Consider the following 19,312-nt stretch of genomic DNA (forward strand, 5'->3'; position numbering starts at 1 on the left):
CTTTTCCTTTAGAATTTCAGCTGATGATTTCAGCATGCAAGAGAAATTCTTGTTTGTACTTTCTAGGCATATGACCTTGGAATTCAAATTGTTTCACTTGTTACTGTAGATCTCAAGATTATTTCTTTAATACTCTGAAAATTCTGTGTATTGATGATACTGCTTTCATTAATGCAATGCTGGTTTGGTTTGGGGGCTTTTTTTGGTGTGCATTGAAGCTATTAAAGAGGATTTTTAAGTACGATTGGTCCAAAGGGCAGTCATTGAGACTTCAGCTTAGTAGCCTTCTCAGCGCAAACCACTTCTCTTCATAGCCAGTTCGTAAGAAAATTGCAAGATCAGGTATTTAAAAGGAGCAGCACTCTTTGGAGGGCATTGAGTATATAAGATCCCCAAGGAGTATGTAATAATTAGGAAAGACATAATAAAAGATGCTTGAGAGCAATGCACTGATCAGGGCATTTATTGGAGGAAAAAACCCAAACCCTAAATAAATAATGACATAGTGATGGATTTGGCCTGAAATAAAGGTGAAGTAATCCCGATCAGCGGCAGTATCATAGGCAGGAGAAGTGACTCTCATGCAGCAGCTTTTAAGTCTGGTACCCAAGGAAATAACAATGAAATCTCCAACAGCTGTCAGAAAGGGACTTGACAGCCCTGCAGAAGTCATGGTAACTCCCTGATAACCTGTGGTGGATTCTTAATATTCTGAGAAGGGGACAAAGTAGTTTCCTGTAGTACGTAATTCAAAAGTATTGGACAGATTTGGGGAACTACTTCCCCTCCTTTGTAAGGTATTTTGTATGTTAATAACCATACAAAGTTAGTTGTAGTTACATTATACTTTTCTGTATTACTATTACTGTCCAAATAAGCTCATCTTTACTCAAAAATGGAAATAAAATAAAAAAGCATTGATGTCCACATCAATCAAAAACACTTCACTCAAAAATTACCATAGTATCAAAGTCATATCTAATACAAAGTCATATCTAATACAAAGTCATATCCAAAACAATTCAATAATTTCAGCTTTCCCCTATAAGAACAGCAAAATTACCTTTTTTGGCCTAGCAAAAGGTAAGGAGAAGAAATTAAAATTTTCGTTTCAGACAGTCACTTTAAAAGGGCATTTTTATCTTGTGTCTTATAAGACTTTTCTTTTGATAGAATAGAGTTTAGTTTTATGTCAGACTATATAGTTCAGTCCAGATCGCTAGAGAAATTAAAAAAACTTGATCTTATGCTGGTGTTCCTGACCCTTAGCCAATCTTTAATGTGTTTTAATAGTTTTCCACTATCTCACTGACTCATTCTGTAAATCTAACCTGCCTTCATGAAATCCAGATGAGTGATATTCACTATTCCTTTTCCGGTCAGTTTATTAATATTGGCAAAGACTCCAGCCACGGATTTTTGGGAGTATTTTTTCTCCATGTGTATTTGTGTGTAGGATAATAATATTTCGTTATTTTCTTTCCTATTCACCAAGGACCTGCTATTCTCCTTCATTTACATTGACAGTGCCAGATATTGAAGCAATCTCATCTGTAGAGGATTAAGTTTTAAAAAAGAAATAATAATAAAAAAAAATCTTTTTCTGAAAATTCATTACTTGCAAAACTGTAATTTTGATTGTGATAAGTGAATTTCACATGGCTAAAATAGACTTTTGGATCTGGAGGATGTAGGTTTTGGGGAGCTGTAGCCCATGAACAGGCCTGTCTTTTTTAATTTTGTCCATTGGTGCCAGAGCTAAATTTGTCGCTGTTACTTGTTTCAATGAAATAAAGCCAATAAAGCTTCTGTCCTCAAGTACCTTTCTGAAAAATGCATCAGAGCCTCTTCTGTCACTGTGTCTCCACACTTTTTACTGACCTGTAAGATGACAAATAGGCCATGCTTCCTCTTCAAAAACATCCAGAAGCCAATACTGAATCAGTAGCATGATACTTAGTTCAGTAGAAAATTGGAAAAGTAGTGTAAAAATTTTGGATTTTGGTACTGTCAGTTGTATTTTTATTGATGATGTAATTAGTAGCATTATCCCCTATTTATGTTTATTGAACTAAGGGAATATGTGAAACAAAGATTCCCCTACATTTGGAACTACAGGGCTATTCAGGAGATGTACACATTTCGTCTGTTGCTGTTCATAGTCACACTGTCCTTCTTTTCTCTAAAGCAGTAATTCCACTGTACCTTTAACATACTTAAAGGGGAAAATCTGCCCGCTCACTGGGCCTCATTTTTGCACGTTCTCCAACACAGCAGTACTAGCATTTGTGTGGCCACACTGTAAGCCAGATCAGAGGAAGCAGTGAACTAATCTCTTATTTTTTCTAATAGTTTGTGGGAATGTTGGGATGTGAGCAGGGTGAAGGCAAGGCCGTATCTTTCAGCCGTGTGAAATTTCAGCATTTGTGTGAGACTGACATGGCTGTGACCACACTTAATCTTGTTTACTTTCTTCTGTGACTGTAGTTGAAAAATACCTCCTGAGGGTTTAGAATTTTAACTTGAACATGACAAATAATCAAGCTGTTGATATTGCACAGATACCACAGTCTTTAGTATGAAGTATTTTGCGTGTGTCTTCCTTCCTAATCCCTTTTTAAAGACACTTTAAGGTCAATATACCTCTTGATGTTGTAATTTTGTGCGGCTTAAAGCAATTAGAAAGTAGATAGCAAGAGCTCTTTTGGTCCAACCTGCAGACGTGCTCATTCATATATACTATTTTCTGGCAGTATTTGTGCTTAATTCTGGTGTCCTGTGCTCTGCAGCAAACTAAACTTCTGCAACCATCTACAGCGACCAGCTCTGAATTTTGGGTCATCACTAGATTAGTTAAGAAAGTCAGGACTAATAAATTGAAATGAGGTTAGAGTGAATCTGACAATAGTTTCCATTTCTTCACAAGTTGCCAATGACAGTTCTCCTTCTTGGTCTCTTTTAGCCCACTGTCAGACTTTCTACTTTTAACTTATCTTACATAGTCCCTGGGACCACTGTAAGTGCACTGCAGAAGTGAAGGGACACCTTGAGGGTTTGATTTCTGTACAGGGGACTGTTGGCACTTCTGTCACCCTGGAAAATGCCCTTAGGCCTTAGGGGACTGTGAAGCGCACAGGCCCTGAGGATTTCTGCTAAAGTGATCAGCGATGAAATGTTGGCACTTAAATTGCCCTTGTATAGCTTCCCAGCTATGTACCCCTGGAGTTAATTAGAACAATTTACACCTTCTTAGGTTATTTTTTATGTTTGCTTACATCTGTCAAAAAGCCTGTGTGGGATTGTGGGCATCTTCTGTTTACTTTAGGAAGGCTTTCTTCACAGTCCTAAATGCTAGAATTTGTAAAAGAAAGCTAGGGGTTAAGAGCAAAATTAAAGCAATTGATTTCTAATTCACTCAAGGCAGCAGAACCTGTGGATTATTATTTTTGAGAGAATCGCAGAATGGTTGAGGTAGGAAGCCTAGTTCCACCCCCTTTCTCAGAGCAGAGTCAGCTTGTTGCCAAAGGCTCTGTCCAGTCAGATTTTGAATATCTTCAGGGATGGAGACTCTCCAGGCAACCAGTGCCAGTGTTTGATCACACTTGCAGTAAAAAAAAAGTGGTTTCTTACTTTTAAATGGAATTTCCTGTGTTTTAATTTGTGCCCTTTCCTCCTCTCCACTGGGCATCACTGAGAAAAGCCTGCTTTCATCTTCTTATTTCCCCTCCATCACGTAGTTATACAGATTGGAGAGATCCCACCAAGCCTTCCCTTCTCCAGGCTGAACAGTCCTAGCTCTCTCAGGTTCTCCTTGTATGACAGGTGCTCCAATCCCTTAGTCGTATTTACCAGACTTCAGACTTCTTAGAAGGTCTAAAAGACTATTTCAGGGTCCTGACAGTGGTTTCTGTCCCTGTGGTGGAACAGCAATTTTTATTGCCAATGTAGTTGCAGAGGGAGTGCATGTGCACATGAATTTACTTATATGGTGCATTTTTTTCTCCTGCTTTATTCCATTACTAGTGCTTATAGTAATTTTTTTCCAGTTTTCTGCCCACCCAGGACATTAGATATCCCTTTTGTTTCTCAATGATGAGAGTGCCTGACTCTTATTGGCTTCCTGGCAGGGTGGAAAAGTGTAGAGTGGAACTTAATTCACTACACAAGGTATGCTTCATCAGGCACTTGGTCCCATTGTTCATTTCTGTCTCAGTATTTCTGTGAAGTGTGCGTGTTGAAAGCAGTGCTGGAGGTAGATGCCACACTGCTGTCACTGCTGCCAGCAGAACACAATGGTAGGTACTCATTGAGCCTTGCAAAGTCTGGTGCTCTCTGTCCTCAAAAGCACCCATTTAATTTTATTCCTCTTCTGGTACCTCTCTGGGGTAAGATTCTGCCAGATACTCTTCTTTTTGTGTATGTTCATGCATGTGTGTGCATGTGTATGTTTGTGTAGATGCATGAAAAAGAATGCTGGAGAGATCCCTCTGACAAATCCAACCTGTAGGACAGCTTCATAGATGGTAGGAAAACTTTCTTGACAGAGTGGCAGATTGATTTGAGTAACCGATTTTAGTTCCTTATCTCTAATCTGCATTTTACTTTCATTTTTCACACAAAGAGAATGTATTTTGGGTACACATTGACTGGTGTACACTCTCTGTCTTTGCATGCTCTAGAAGACTAGGGACTGTCAGGCATCGTGGTTGCTCTCAAGTCTGAGCCCAAGAGACAGATAGCTGGCAAGTTTTGGAAATTAATTCTAGGAAGGTGAGATAGTTGGACTGCTATAGAAGTGGGCTATGCCTGGCAAAGTTCTCCAAAGCAAGACAGATTTTGCAGGATTTGTTCAACATAATTCAGTGCTAAACTGTGTGACAGTGGTTCTGGCTCTAGCATGTTTTTTAGCTATCGCATCCTGTCTTCAGATTCCCATAGTCGTCTGCCTGGGTGCAGCCTTCTTTTGCTATGCACCCTGCTGCCTTGACAACCGCTTTGCACTACAGTCATCGAGCAGAGGGTTCCAAATTTCTGATTCATTTAATGGGATCGTAACCAATGCGGCTACAGGTGATTCCAGCATTACATCTCCCTTGCAGCTTTTTCTGAGTCTGCTGCCGAACAGGTTTGTGTCTAGTGCATGTGTGTTACAGATCTGTGATAGGGTAATAGTGACTATGTCCTGAGCAGCCACCCAATCTTCATAACTAAGTCCCTTTCAGAAATGAAAATATTATTATGCAGAACAGACCATTTCGAATCAGCAAATAGCCTCTTGTTCAAACATGCACAGTGCGTTCTTTGGCTAAAATAGAAGAAGTGTGCAATGTATGCACAGTTGTCGTGTTTTAATTTTTCTCAGCAACCGGTATTTATTGGCCATTCCCCACAGCAACTAAAGGGAATGTGATCAGATCCTTCTGACGAACACATGAAACTCCTGGTGAACTGGCCAGTCCCCCTCTCAATACAATACATACTAAATAGCCAGACTTTGGATGAGTTGTTATGGGTATATAGATTTCACTTCTTTTCCTTGTGAAGTCACTGCGCTAATTATTTTGCCAATTATTTAAGGATCTTCAAGATGAAAGGTGTTAATTAAAATAGACAAACTGAAAGATACACATTCAGGTCCATGTCTAATGGCTGTCTTGAAAGGCACTTGACGTCTATCTGAAAATTGGTGATCCTTGTTTTATTAGGGGCTGCCTTTGTGCAGGGTAACGTTTTTGCCCTCTAGTACTGTGGAGTCTTCTAATACAGGCAAAAATATTTATTTTTATTTCATTTCTCTTTTATGTTTGTTCCTCCTAAAGTAGGATCAACCTTATGGTAAAGGACAGAAGAACAAAGTAATTTCACTCGGAACAAATACTTTCTGGTTTCATTCAGAATAAACCCAAACTAGACCCCATTCATTAAACTCAGCAAACCAAAAGCTGTTAAGAAATATCACCAACATCAAATCCAAAGCAAAATGGCCAAAGGTAGCTGTTTCATCCCAGGAAAAATAAAACTTATCAATTGGATATTTTTTACCCTTTCAAACAAGGCAGGTTTTGGCATATCTTTATCATTTTTTGGACCTGTTTTCTCAGTCTCTTATAGTTATTCAACAACAAGTGATTTTTTTAAAAAAATAAAATAATTGTCACTCTCAATATTTTTAAATAAATATGTAACACAAGTCGGGGTCAAATTTGAGAAGGGCTTCCTGATCAGCTGCACTCATCCAAAGCACAGAATGAGAAATGTAGGATTTTGCCTACCTTGTCTTCTGCTGGCAAGTGAGTTCTAGGACAACACAAGGCTGTCCAGCAAGTTCTTGGGACCTGTGTTTTGATGTAGGTGACAGAAGGCAACTTTGTGAAGAACGACCATGAACTGATAGAATGTGGGTTTGGGGAAAGAAGAAGGAAAAACCAGCAAAATAACAGCTGTTGGCTTCCAGTGTGGAGGTCTGTATGGAAAGGGGCATAACAGTAGTTGCTTCCAGGTCCTTAAAGAAACTTGCCCTCTTGAGTTGAGTGAGGCTTTTGGCACTGCCTCCCATAACATGCTCATAGTAAGCAGGGAAGCCAAGAGTAGGTGCAGCTATAATTAAGCGGTTAAGTGAAGCTGTCAAACCCCAGGGGCCACGTGCGGTTCTGCAACCATCTGTGCTTGCTCAGGTATTAATCAGTCCTTTTGTTAATGTCGTGGATGATGGAAGAGAAAGCATGTTTATTAAATGTCCTGGTGACACCATGCGTGGAGGTGCCATAAGCACTTCAGAGGGCAGAATTAGAGTTCAGTCTTATCTTGAGGAATTGAAAGAACAGTCTGGAAAATGGTAGCCAGCTCAGTGAGGACAAAATGATGTGCGGGGGGAATGATTGCCACAAAGAAGAGGGAGGGATGAATGCCCAGGCAGTGGCAACTTAAGGGAGGGATCTGGATTAGTCTTCGTCAGATACTGTATGTAGAGCTGACATCGTTCCATTGCAGAAGGGGCAGACATCTGTCTGAGATGTCGGGAATGTTGTCTGTGAGGCACATGTGGCAATTTTGCTCTACAGCTGGAGCCCTGAATTCAATTTTGGGCTCTGTAATCCAAGAACATTGTGGAGGACAGTGGTGGTCAGAGGTTTAGAAAACATGAGCTGTGCATAGAGGTTGAAGGATTTGTGTTTATTTAATTTGGAGAAGAAAAGAAGGAACACATGAGAATGGTATTCAAATATGTGAAATGAGAGCTTTGAGAGAAAAAGAATAAACCTTGCCTATGTTCATGTGGGCAGAATAAGGAAAAATAGGCTTAAATGACAGCAGAGGAGATTTAAGTTAAACATCAAGTAAAACTTTCTAGCAGTGGAGTGTTTTTGCACTGGCACAACTGTTACAGAAGGCTGTGGAACCTCTGTCACGGGAGAATTTTTAAAAAAATAAGTTAGGCACCTGTCATGACTGATGGGTATGTTCAGTGTGTGGCTGGTGTGCCTCTGGGTGAGGAAGAGACAAGATGGCCTTCTGAGGTCCCTTCCAGCTCTAATTCTGTGATATAAATTCAGTAGCAAAGCTATAATGGTGATTAAAGAACCTCTTGAAAGAGACTCGATAGCTGATGCTTTTGGTTTATAAATACTCAGCATGCTGTGTTTCAGACTCGGCATCTTATCCAAAGCCATCTATAGTTTCATATCCTCTTTTGTCTTTCTTAATACCGGGATCTTTGTAAAAGTGAACATCAGCATTGAGTCAGACTGTTTCCTGAATATGAAACTTTTCCAAATATAAGCTCAAATATAAGAAATACAGGTTTTAAAATTACTTTTCTCACTCTGCAAAAGGAATTGGAGCACATTATTCCTGACATGTCTTTTTTAGAGTTACCTTGGGACTCTCCAGTCCTCGCCTATCCTGTCTTGTACAAGATTGTCTTCTATAATATTTGCCTGACGAAGAGTAAATTAAATGCAAAATTCATCAGGCTATTTGGACAGATATATAGATATAGATAGATAGATAGATAGATAGATAGATATAGATATATATATAAAGACCATTGTTTAAAAATAATCTAAGCAAAGCTGAGGAGAAGGGTTTTTTTTCTTCTACAGCATGATTTCAGTCAGGGTACAAATTTGCCCTACCGGTTGCTGGGTGGTTTAGTTGAGTTTGGGGCAGTCATGGTGCTGACTAGTGCCCTCCAAATGCAACCCAAGCAGAAGTCAGATGGGAGAGTAGTCTAGAAGGAAGGAGAGGATGGTTTCCAGATAGATGCATGTGCTTGTGATAAGACAGCAAGCAAGGAGAGAGGTAAATCTCTTACAAGAGTTAAGGGCTTCAATGAAACTGCAGATTCACTGCTTATCACATGGGGAATCTGCAATAAAAGCAGTAGGAATGTTTTCTTTTACTGCAGCAATGCAGCAACAGGTACTGTGAAGGGTGGTGCCCTTCCCTGGCAGCTTGCTGAAACATGGAAATGTGGATCTGGCCAAACGTTCTCAGTTACTTTCATCTAGTTTTGACACTTCTGTGTTCATTCAGTCAGCTGAGGAAGAGGGATCAGTAGGCAATTGGGGCTTTATTTTGCATTCCCCCACTGAGATTTGTGGTCACAAGCTTACGGTTTCTGCAGTACAGCAGCTTTTGCTTCACTAAAAAGGAGGCAGAAGGCTGAAAAGAAAAATGTAGCCTAAAGACCAATTTGTCTTTATTTGTATCTGAATTTTGGATGGGGAGCACTGGTGTTAGCCTCTGCAATGTGCCCTAGATGTGTTACTACCTTCTATGAAAGAAAAGCCCCTACTTCAGGTGGGCTTGCAAGTAGAAATTGTCACAGTGACAAAAACAAAAGAAAAAAAAAAAGAAAATTTGTCCATGCACCGTAATGGTCCTAAATGTGCACAAATGTCTCTGAGTGATTTTTTAAAAGGGTTTCTTAGGAAGTGTGTCTTAAGCAGAACTGTAGGAAAGAAACTAAAAGGGTAGAAACCTGTTGGCATTATGGAAATTAATTAACTGTGGTTTAAAAATAACAATGGGAGCAAATAGTATTTTCGTAAGTTCATATGAACTCAGTATTGTGGCACCCAAAATAAATGTTATAAGCAGTGTAAATGGTTGAGCTAAATATGAGGGCCACCTGCTTGGGAGCGAATCAGAGAGAGCTTATGTAAATTCCTTATAGCACATCTTGCAGTTACGAAGATATTTTCAGGAGGATATTCTAGCATTATGTTGAAATACAATATATTGTGCAAAGATAACAGAGCACATTGCCAGGTTTTTCTCTGACAATAGATGCAGAATTTAACTTTTATTTAGAATAGCTATTATTTCTAAACAAGCAAAAAAAGTAAAGTTATGACAACGGAGCTCTTTGCTGCTGAAAAGACTGGTTGTTCTCTTGGCCAACAAAGATCAGGTAAGCTTTTAAAAACACTTTTGGGGGAGCAGATTTCTTGGTGCTTCCTGTCCTTTTCTTGGAATGTCTCAACTCCCTCGGAGAAAAAAAATAAACCAGTTTCCATCTGGGCCATACTGCATTACTTCATCTATAGTCATGAAAACAAACTGACCTTCTTCACTGTGATAACTGTGAACGATTGAGGAACTCCTGGAGCCCATGCAGTGAGCTACAGGGACTTTTCCATGACTGCTTCTTTTTGGCCAATAACTTCACAGCTCAGGGTCTTACTTTGCCTGTATCAGGAATTTTACATTGTTCTATTCTTTCTTATCGTGTAAGGAATGAAGTTACTACCAAGACAATCCTGTTTATGCTTTATGCTAAAGCACTACAGTGCATAATACAGGTTGGGGGGAATAGAGGGTGTTGTCCAGTATTATTCTGAACTTGATGTCATAACACATTTTAAGTGTTGTAGAAATAATTTTCAGGAAATGACTGCTTTAGGGTTCTTAGGTCTTTTTATTCCAACTTTAGGGTTTCTTAAAAATCTGCAACTCCAGCCACCTTGCACAGAATTCACATAGACTGATGTAGGTTTTGAACTGGGGATTTTTCTCTCTTCTTGGTTGTTTCTTAGGTTTTGAGCTTAATACAATAAAAGCAAATCTCAAAGCTTTATCATGCAGATGAAGGTTACATAAGTCCCACTGTTCAATCAGAAGTCTTCTGTTGTACAAGTGAAGTTAAAATAGGTGTTGGTTTTGATGCAAGGGTAGAAGGTGGGGAGTGGCCTTGTGTCTTGAACTCAGCATGTCCCTACCTTGCCTTTGCCCTGACTCGGGCTTTGTTTTTCTCACCCCGCTTCTGACTGTCCACTTTTCAGCAACAGACTCAGACTTAGCAGTGAAGTGGGCCTCACTGTTTTCCCACATTCCTCTATGGAGGCATCTTTAAAGTGTGACCTGCTCTAGGTGGCCCTGCTCTGGCAGGGGGGTTGGACTAGATGGTCTTTCAAGGTCCCTTCCAACCCCTAACGTTCTGTGATTCTGTGTGATCTTTTATTTGTTTTTATTGTTTTCACAAACCCCGACATCTTTATCACTTCTCAATGACCTTTTCAAGTGTTGTTGCCTATCATTGCTCATTCGGAATACTTCTGTGCACAATATTAACGTTTCTTTTTGTGGGTCATGCAAGCTCTTTATGGAAATATTTCCAACTTTCATGGTTGATGTTTTTAGAAAGCTCAGCTTAAGCATGATGCTACTGACACGTAAAATCACTTGGATTCTATTTTCTTCCATATCAAGGATTTGAAATTATCATGATATTACTGCCTTTTACCATACTCCATAGTAATGTTAGATATTTGCAAAAGCATTTGAGAAAAAAATAAGAGCAGTAGTTGGTAAATTTTTTTATTTACCAAGGAGACTTTCTCTGCTTCCTCTGTGCAGTTGTTCTCTCATTCAGAACTCTCTGATTATGTGCAGTTTTTCGGGACTTATGAAACAAAAAGTATACATCCCCCTCACAAGTGGAACTAGGGTTCTTTTATTTGAACAATAACTTTGTGTTAATTTTTATTTTTCATTATTAGAGTATTACCGAATCCCCCTGAATAAATTCTCATACCTGATGCACATTGTGACTGAGAGTGTGGCTGCACAGACCCTTCCTTTGTTCAGGCTTCGAACCTGCCAGCTGGGGCCCAGGACTCTGCTGCCAGCGCTGGATGGTTGCCAAGCTGGTGCAGACTCACCTCTGGCCAGCCCACAACGCACACAAGGGGACTTGGGTTTGTCTGAACAGATGCCCCTGAATTGGTATTAGAGGGGACAGCACTGACTGCTTTTAATAGCTACAAAAAGGCATCAAAAAACCCGCCACAAAGGGGTCAGGCAAACCCGCTTGCAATTAAAACAACAACAACAAGTTTTCTTCTTTTAATTTTTGTGGTGAATATAGAAAAATTTTATGCCAAAAAAGCAGTTGCTTGTCACTGGCTAATAGTGGATGGGTCTGCTCACAGCAAAAGATATACCCTAAAATAAGACCTGACAGGTTGCTGTGATGCTGGCGGTGACAAATGAAGACCACAGGACCACTCAGGATCACAGATACCTTAGATAAGTCTCAAGACGTATCTGACTTGGGAGCTACAGTGTCTAGAAGGATTCCACTGTTTATTTTAACTGACTTACTAGAAATAAGAATTCTGGTGCTACAAATAAAACCTTTGTGAAAGTAAGTTGGGAAGGGAGTAAGATATATAGTATTTGGAGTGCTGCAATTTCATAGAGTCAATATATTTTTGAGCTTGCGAGCCTTTCACAGGCTTTCAGCAAACAAGCTTGCAGCAGAGCCTTAATTACATATTTCGCAAAAGGAGTTCTCAATTTTTAAATACAGTGTGCTTGCCAGAGGTGATAGATGAACATGTAAGTGGAAGGCTCCAAAGCAATAAAATGCATCTTTGATGATGGGGACACTGCAGAAAGTAGGAAGACGTTATAGTAGCGTAGACGAATGCAGACAGAAGAAGGAAAGAAAATGTCTTTGACCAAATGTTTTTAAAGCAGTGTTTGCATGACTGCCTGACCTGAATACCTTGTTTCTGAGTAAGTAATTCCTTGGACTTTTTCTCTTTTAGACATAAGAAAATAGAAATGACCTTACAAATGGAACAGGCTTTTGTGACATTCACATAGAGCTGCATACAGTATATTTACCTCTTGAGTAAACCTGGGGTACTCGAAAGATCGCAAAGGACAGGCTAGCAGCAATCCAGTTCAGGGTGGTAGTAACCAAAAGTTAATTGATGACTGTTGAACGTCCTAAGTCTTTCAGAGCAAAGCAAGGTGCCTTGCTGCGGGACACCTGCACTACTGGTAGTGTTTATCCTCTTGCCACAAGCTCCTAGAAACCTTGTCACCTTGTCCAGCACTGTTTCTAGGTCAGTTCATTAATTTTCTGGTTTGGTGGAATTTTTTAGATCCGTTCTCTCATGGGAGCTTCCTTCTGCATCCCGTATTCTTCACATCGAGTTTTATGCCCTGGAGTATGAGGAGGGAAGTATTGCACACTTCCTTTCCTCTTATTCTGTATCAGCTATCATCTACCTTTTCTCAATTCACCTCCTGTTCGGAGTTTGGCCATCTCTCCCTCTTAGCTCTCAGCCTCACCCTGGGTGGCTATTCTGTCACCAGATCCTCTAGACATCTGACTTGTTTTCTCCGTCACATTTGGCTTGCAAGCAGGATTAACTGAAAACATCTAACCACCACTCTCTCTTTTCTCCCTTCACAGGATTTCTGTTCGTTTCTTTTTCAAAATTACTTGCCTGATTTCTTCTTGACCATCTGTGTGGTGTCAAACTGTCTGAACAAGCCAAAGTATAAATATGACATACACTTCCAGAAGAATGGAGAGATAATAAATTTTGACCTTCCTTGTTAAGACTCATCAGCACCTCTCACTTCCACCTCTTTAAGGAATACTTATTGCAAAGGACAATCCATTTAATTTATATCTGTAGGATTCCATGTGACCATAAGGATCTGCCCCTGTGGATTTTCTTGCTTCCGAGGTCTATGGAGGTGTGAAGATGAAACAGAGAAGCAGCTGTTTGAGTTATAGGACGTGAGAACAGACAGTAACCAGCAAAGGTTATAAATATGAATTTATCATCTTGGAGTGACACTTCAGCATACTTTTTGTTTGTTTCTTAGCTTTGTCTTTTTCAGTTAAATAGTGGTTTCATTTTTTCAGTTATTAGTATAAAGACAGGCATGGCATTGAACAACAGATTAAAACATAATGCAGTATAAAACACTGTGAAGCAGTAATTGAAATATACATAAGCTAAGTAAAAGAAAATAAGTAATCAAAGTACCACATATCAGAGTCCAAAGCCAGTCCCTGGGGAACTTTTTGTGTGTGACAGCTACTAGCAGTCACAGGGCTGATTTGTTGACTTTAGACAGTTACTTACGTATTCAGGTCACACTTTGTTCTCTTCTTCAGTTACAGCTTCGACCAGATATGGTATCATCTTTCAGCATTTCTTGATAAAAGTCAGGCTAAAGGCTTTCCAGAAGGGGTGGTTAATGCACTCTCCATATTGATATTACCAGTTTGAGGATAAGAGAAAAAAAATTAATCCCTAAATGTGAAAACTGAAAATACATACATGTTCAGAATTATGCCCAACAGCTTAGGAAAGGGGTAAATAGTAACTCTCTCAAGGTGCTGGGCTTTGTTTGCCAGAAGTTAATCTACCTGGAGGGGCAAGAGGAGGGACAGACCAGTATTTCTGCAGTTGTTGTCCACCTTATCCTCACCTGAGGGGAAATACAGATGGTGACAGTCCCGGCAGTTTCTAACCCCATCTTGGATGATCAGCTTTACGCAGCTAGTCATTGGGAAGTTGACTTGGGGTTAGTAAGGAAATGATACCAGGTGACGCAGAAGGGCAGGAAAGGTGTCCACAAAGATGTATTTCACTAAATTAAATTGAGAATTAAGTTTTACCATTACATAAAAATTTTAGCTAGTAAGACTTATATGCAAAGTGATTTCAAAACAATTTTATTACTAGCCTCTAATATACCGAGTCTTAATTTTTCTACCACTTTTTAATGATATACTGGAGAACTTGGAGGCCTTCTATTTTACTAAGAATATTTTGTTTCAAACTCCAAAATCCATACAGAAATGCAGTCTATTACTTAAATAATTTCAATATTATTTTGTCATGTATGCTTTTCGAACATAGAAGTTTGGGAATTTGCTGTGGACTATCCGTTTAAAGCAGAAATCTTACATCAAGTAATTTTTTTTTTCTTTTTTTCTTCATTTTAGTATAGGGATGTCATGGTGAAAGATGGATTTCTGTGGGATGTTTCTCACAATGGTGGTTTATTATTTAACATTAGTTGGTCTCAGTCCATGTTCTTCCTGGCCACTGTGTAAGGTATTCTTAAAGGATACCGATGCTGACTGTCTTGGTAGAGTGCTTTGGGACACACAGAGAACACTGCGCGCAAACCAGTATGATGGTCTCAGAGTCACTGGACTTGTACTCACTCCGCAGAGAACACCATTCCCCAGCATTAATTAGAGACAGAGCCAAAGGACTGAATGTGGATGTTGACTCACCTGATTCCTCAGGTCACTGGTGAGGTCAGTTGCTGGGTACATTCTGGGACGATTTCTGGACCCTGTATGGACACAGCTCCAGTTTCCAGGCTGCAGAGAAAGCTGCTCACAGGGTAGGGTGGGTGGAAGTAGGTGGTTTCCCTTCAAGCTGAGAAATCTTCCACGAAGTGCTGAGGCTCCTGTTGCACCAGAGACCAACTCTGGTTTGCCATGAACAAGTTAAGAAGCTTGCTGAATAGAAAAAGCACTTTGCTACAGAGAGAAGATTCAGTTGAAAGAGAAGAAAGAAACACTGTAGTCAGGACTCCAGGAACAAATCTTAAAGTAAATAGAAGTACTTTCAAAACACCTACAGTATCCTTTTTTGCATCAATGAAAAATACGCAGCTGCTTTGCAAGGGACTAGCTTTCACCAGCTCAAGATAATCAGAAAGCTGATATTTTTCCGGCTTCCCATGAGTGGCCCAGAACTGATAGCTATAAATCCACCATAGGGAAGAACATAGTATATTTCTTCTTCTTAAGAGATAAAAGAGGGCTGATGACTAATGCTGAAGTGAATTGTTAAGAGACTTATTTACTTAATTGAGCCTGCTTGTTTGGTGTGTCCCAATTAATTCATTTTTGTTGTGACCATATTGAAGCAACCTACACCCTTGTGACCTTCTCTTATAATTATTACCATATCCCTCTTTTGATTACATACTCAAAAAGCTCTGCTAAAATATCTGTAGCTCTGGTACAGAGTCAGATTTTTCCATTGTTTTGAACTCAAGGATAGTAACAAAAAGAACCATTCTTTATTGAAGTTCTTGGAGGTTATGGGTCATTTAGAGCCCTTGGGGATGGGGGGGTGTCTTCCTTTTTAATTTCACAAAATCACTATTTTGCATAAGCCAAACTTGTTCTCTAACTAGAAATTCTTTAAAGAAAAATGTGTTGTTGGGTGGTAGCACTTAGGGGCACCTCATAATTCCTCTGGTGTGCTGAATATTGTACATATTACAGTGTCACAGGAGAAAGTAACAGCATCTGCAAAAGGGCTGGTGAGTATGACCATCCCTAAACTTGCTGAGATTGCTGTGTGGAATCTCTGCCCCAAATGAGGCATTGTTTTTATTACTGCTTAAATTGACTGCAGCATTTGACAGCTCTTTGCCTAAACCACAGTGGAGCCGTCTGGACACCTATCTGTGAAGGACAGACCCTTTCAGATGTGGCAGTCAAATTTGCAGCAGCAGGTGACTCTGTCAGCGAGGGGTTGCCTGTACAAGGGTGGAGTTTATTCCTCAGGGCTTCATCGGATGGAGATTTTGCTGGTTTGTGCCAGCCTCTACAATAGTAACTTACACTCAATAAGATGTTTTTGTACTCTTGTCCTCAGCTTCTCTCTCCTGAAAATCCCAGCCAAATGATTTTCCTCCATCACGGCATGCCCACACACACTGGTGGAGCTAGTTCTGGGCAGCAGTCCCACAGGCGGGGTCAGTTTAGAGAAAGGTGCTCTGCATGTTGCATCTTTCATTCCTGTGGAAACAGGAGGTCTTTTACTAGAAGTAAGTCTTAAAACAAGTGCCCTCACCACTGGCTGTTGTATTTGGAAAGCTGCTGAGTACCCTTGCAGTTTTGTGCACCTCTTACAACAGTGGTCCCGTCTCCTTGGGCAACAGGACCTTGCAGAGAATATTTCTTTACACAAGGCTTGCTGATACTGTTTCTTTTATTGAGCTAAGTAGTATTGCTGCTATCCCCAGTCTCCATCAGCTCTCCGCTCCCTTCTGTCCAGATCAAAACTGGCCACACTTTTAACTTCTTGAAGCACTGTGTAGCTTTTTTTCTCTTCCTCATTACCAGTCCTTGTCTCTCTACTTCCTTACAGGGTGCCTTCGTGTCTGTGTTTTATGCTGTGTAGAGTTTCTTTTTTGTATGGCGGGCTCTCTCTGTTCCTGAAACAATTAAAAACACTTCTTTAAAGATAATGGCTTGCTCTGGGTCTCAGTTTTTCAATACACAGCCCTCTAAGCTGCTGGAGAGTTTGATGCCTGAGGACAGCAGGTGCTCAGTAGAGCTTATCCCGGATGCCACCCACTCACTGGCATGCTGTGTCCTCTTGGTTTAATGTTTGTCTGAGCAATCTTCTGTTCTCCTTCAATGCGAGACTGCTCATGTAGCAAAAATTCCTGCGTCAGTAGGGAAAAAAAAGGTTTGGAAATCTTCCTTCAGCCATGAATAATAATCCAGTGTAAAACTGGCCACCATCTCAGACCAGGCTTTCTTCATGCACCAGGCAAAGGTAGGCAATTTGAAAAAGCCAAAGGAGTGGTCTCTCTACAGAAACAGAATTAGAGGTTAATGCTTTGCCACGCTCACTCTTGACTTTCTCTCTTTCCATAATCTGGTTTAACTCTTTGACTATGTCTAGGTCTAGAACACTCTGACCAAATGTTCTGCTTTAGAGTACATATGAAAGATGCTGTATGAAAGATTAATTTCCTTTCCGCCATTGGGAGTTTCCTTTTTACATGGACTCACGTGCCAGATCACACAGCATGCAGGTGAGGTGGTGCATTTTATATGACACCTACAGGACTCCACTGAATGAAATCTGCAAGTCTTCAGCGTTCTTAAAATGCAACTTTCTGTTTATGTGTTTTTTGGCATAGAAACAGAAAAGCTGGGGCTGGAGGCGGGAAATGGACTGCCATCTTGGAAATTTAACGACCAGCTCTTTCCCTGTGACGTGTGTGGAAAAGTGTTTGGTCGACAGCAGACTCTGTCCCGGCATCTCTCACTGCACACAGGTAAGCCGATGCTTTGTGTTTGGTTGTTAGAGCACTGAGGAAACCTGTGTGTTCATCATGGTTGATGCTCCATCCCTGGCAGTGTTCAAGGCCAGGTTGGATGGAGTCTTGAGCAACCTGGTCTAGTGGAAGGTGACCCTGTCCATGGCCATGGGGTTGGAACTAGATGATCTTTAAGGTCCCTAAAAACCCAAACCATTCTGTGATTCTATGAGTCTTTTAAGTGGAGGGGGAAGAAGGTAAGTAGAAGAGTGTGTGAGCCATCCTCAGCTCCTAGCACTTAGAGCAGAGCCAGGTGAAGAAACAGGACAGATGTCAGAGTGGTGTTCAGGGAGTTAACTAACATTTTCTTTACAGCTCACTTGTAGTTTATCTTTACAAAATGTGTAGATTCAAGTTTGTCCAGGTTCTAGTAGACCAGCCTGTAGATACAAACTGGTTAATTGTTAATGGAGTTCTGAAGAGAAGGCATAGGCTTTCTTACATTCACCTGATGAGCTTTTTAAATGTCACTGAGCAACAAAAGATTTGGCCTTGGTGTTTCAGATCTGGTGGAACTGAAAGAATTTAGTATCTGGCATTCATCTTTGCGCTCATCATCCAGTTCTGAGAGGAACAGGGGCTGTTCTACCCCATACCAACTTTCTTAAAGTGAATCAGCTTCAAATCAACTGACACTAACAGAGTTTTTAGATGGAAGATGCACCTTGTCAGCCTGCTGAGGTGCACTGCACAAAATAAGACTTGAAAGCAAGAATTTCTGATGCAGTGCTGAAAAATATTGTTGGTATAATGCCAGTGTATGTCGTACATATGTAGTAGAGGCATGCTGAAAAGATTCAAGTGCTGTGTTCTGTGGTGTTGTGGGGTTTTTATAGTCCTAAGCTGCTCTATTGAATGTCTTGCCCCTAACACTTGTAGCATTATATTTCAAATTTAGAGCAGCAGGTCCTCAAAGGGAAAGGTTGTAAAAGCTGATGTAATGTTTGGTTATTTTAATAAACTCTTTGCAAAATAAAGCTTGGCACCAATGAAAAATGTGCTGCCAGGATTTAGAAATGTTTAATTTAAAATAAAAACATTCTTATTTTAAATGTTTTAAGTTGCAAAATATCAGAAACTCATGATGAATTTGTTTAGTTTTTTCAACTGTTCTTTGAGTCATTTTTTTTCATTAGTTTGTGTTCTGAACTGGCCTAACGATACAGCATTCCCTTTTCTCCCCACCCTCAGATTTTAATACAAAATCATCAACCATCAACTCTGTGCAAGGGATCACATGGGCAACCTCAAGAATAACTGGACCCAAAAATCAAATAAAAGAGGCTAGGTAAAGGAAGTAGTCATAGATTATTGACCTGTTTCTCTCCTGGTTCTGCTGCAGCTCTCAGAGCAGCAGTTGCCCCAGTTTTCCAGTTTATAAAGTTTAATCTTATCTGACTACAAATGGTAGTGCACGTTTAAAAAAACCTGTCCCTAAATTATCTCCAAATTAGTTTTTTTTCTGACTAATTGCTGTGAATTCCTATAAGTTTCCAAAATGTTGAGCTTCCAAAGTACCTCATTCTGAAAGCTGCTTGGAGAAACCCAAAGGAATGCATACTTGGTTACTGGCAGCCTTAAAAATAGCTTGCTTCACAAGGAAGTATACATTTAAGGGTTTCTGTTTCTTTTTCAGAAGAGAGAAAATACAAATGCCACTTGTGCCCCTACGCTGCTAAGTGCCGTGCTAATCTGAACCAGCACCTGACCGTCCATTCTGTGAAGCTGGTGAGTACAGACACTGAGGACATTGTCAGCGCTGTCACTTCTGAAGGCAGCGATGGAAGGAAGCACCCTTACTACTACAGGTGAGGACCCAGACAAGGGCTGTGCACCAGACGCTGGAATCAGAATGTCTTATCTGCCTGCTCGAACGTGTTAGAGGGCCACCCTTCTGGTGCTGCAG

At 40.3% G+C, this 19,312-nt stretch overlaps 1 protein-coding gene across 1 annotated transcript in view; it reads left to right on the top strand.

Moving 5' to 3' along the window:
* The window catches only part of ZNF827 (zinc finger protein 827), an 89,370-nt gene that overhangs the window by 61,467 nt on the left and 8,591 nt on the right, over positions 1–19,312 (top strand). Inside the window, exons 9-10 of the mRNA XM_086464786.1 lie at positions 17,227–17,364; positions 19,043–19,214. Coding sequence (XP_086320912.1) covers positions 17,227–17,364; positions 19,043–19,214 — 310 coding nt within the window. The remainder of the gene's footprint in view (positions 1–17,226; positions 17,365–19,042; positions 19,215–19,312) is intronic.

Source organism: Leptosomus discolor, chromosome 4 (genome assembly GCF_034619465.1).
Source record: "Leptosomus discolor isolate bLepDis1 chromosome 4, bLepDis1.hap2, whole genome shotgun sequence".
Lineage (NCBI taxonomy): Eukaryota > Metazoa > Chordata > Aves > Leptosomiformes > Leptosomidae > Leptosomus > Leptosomus discolor.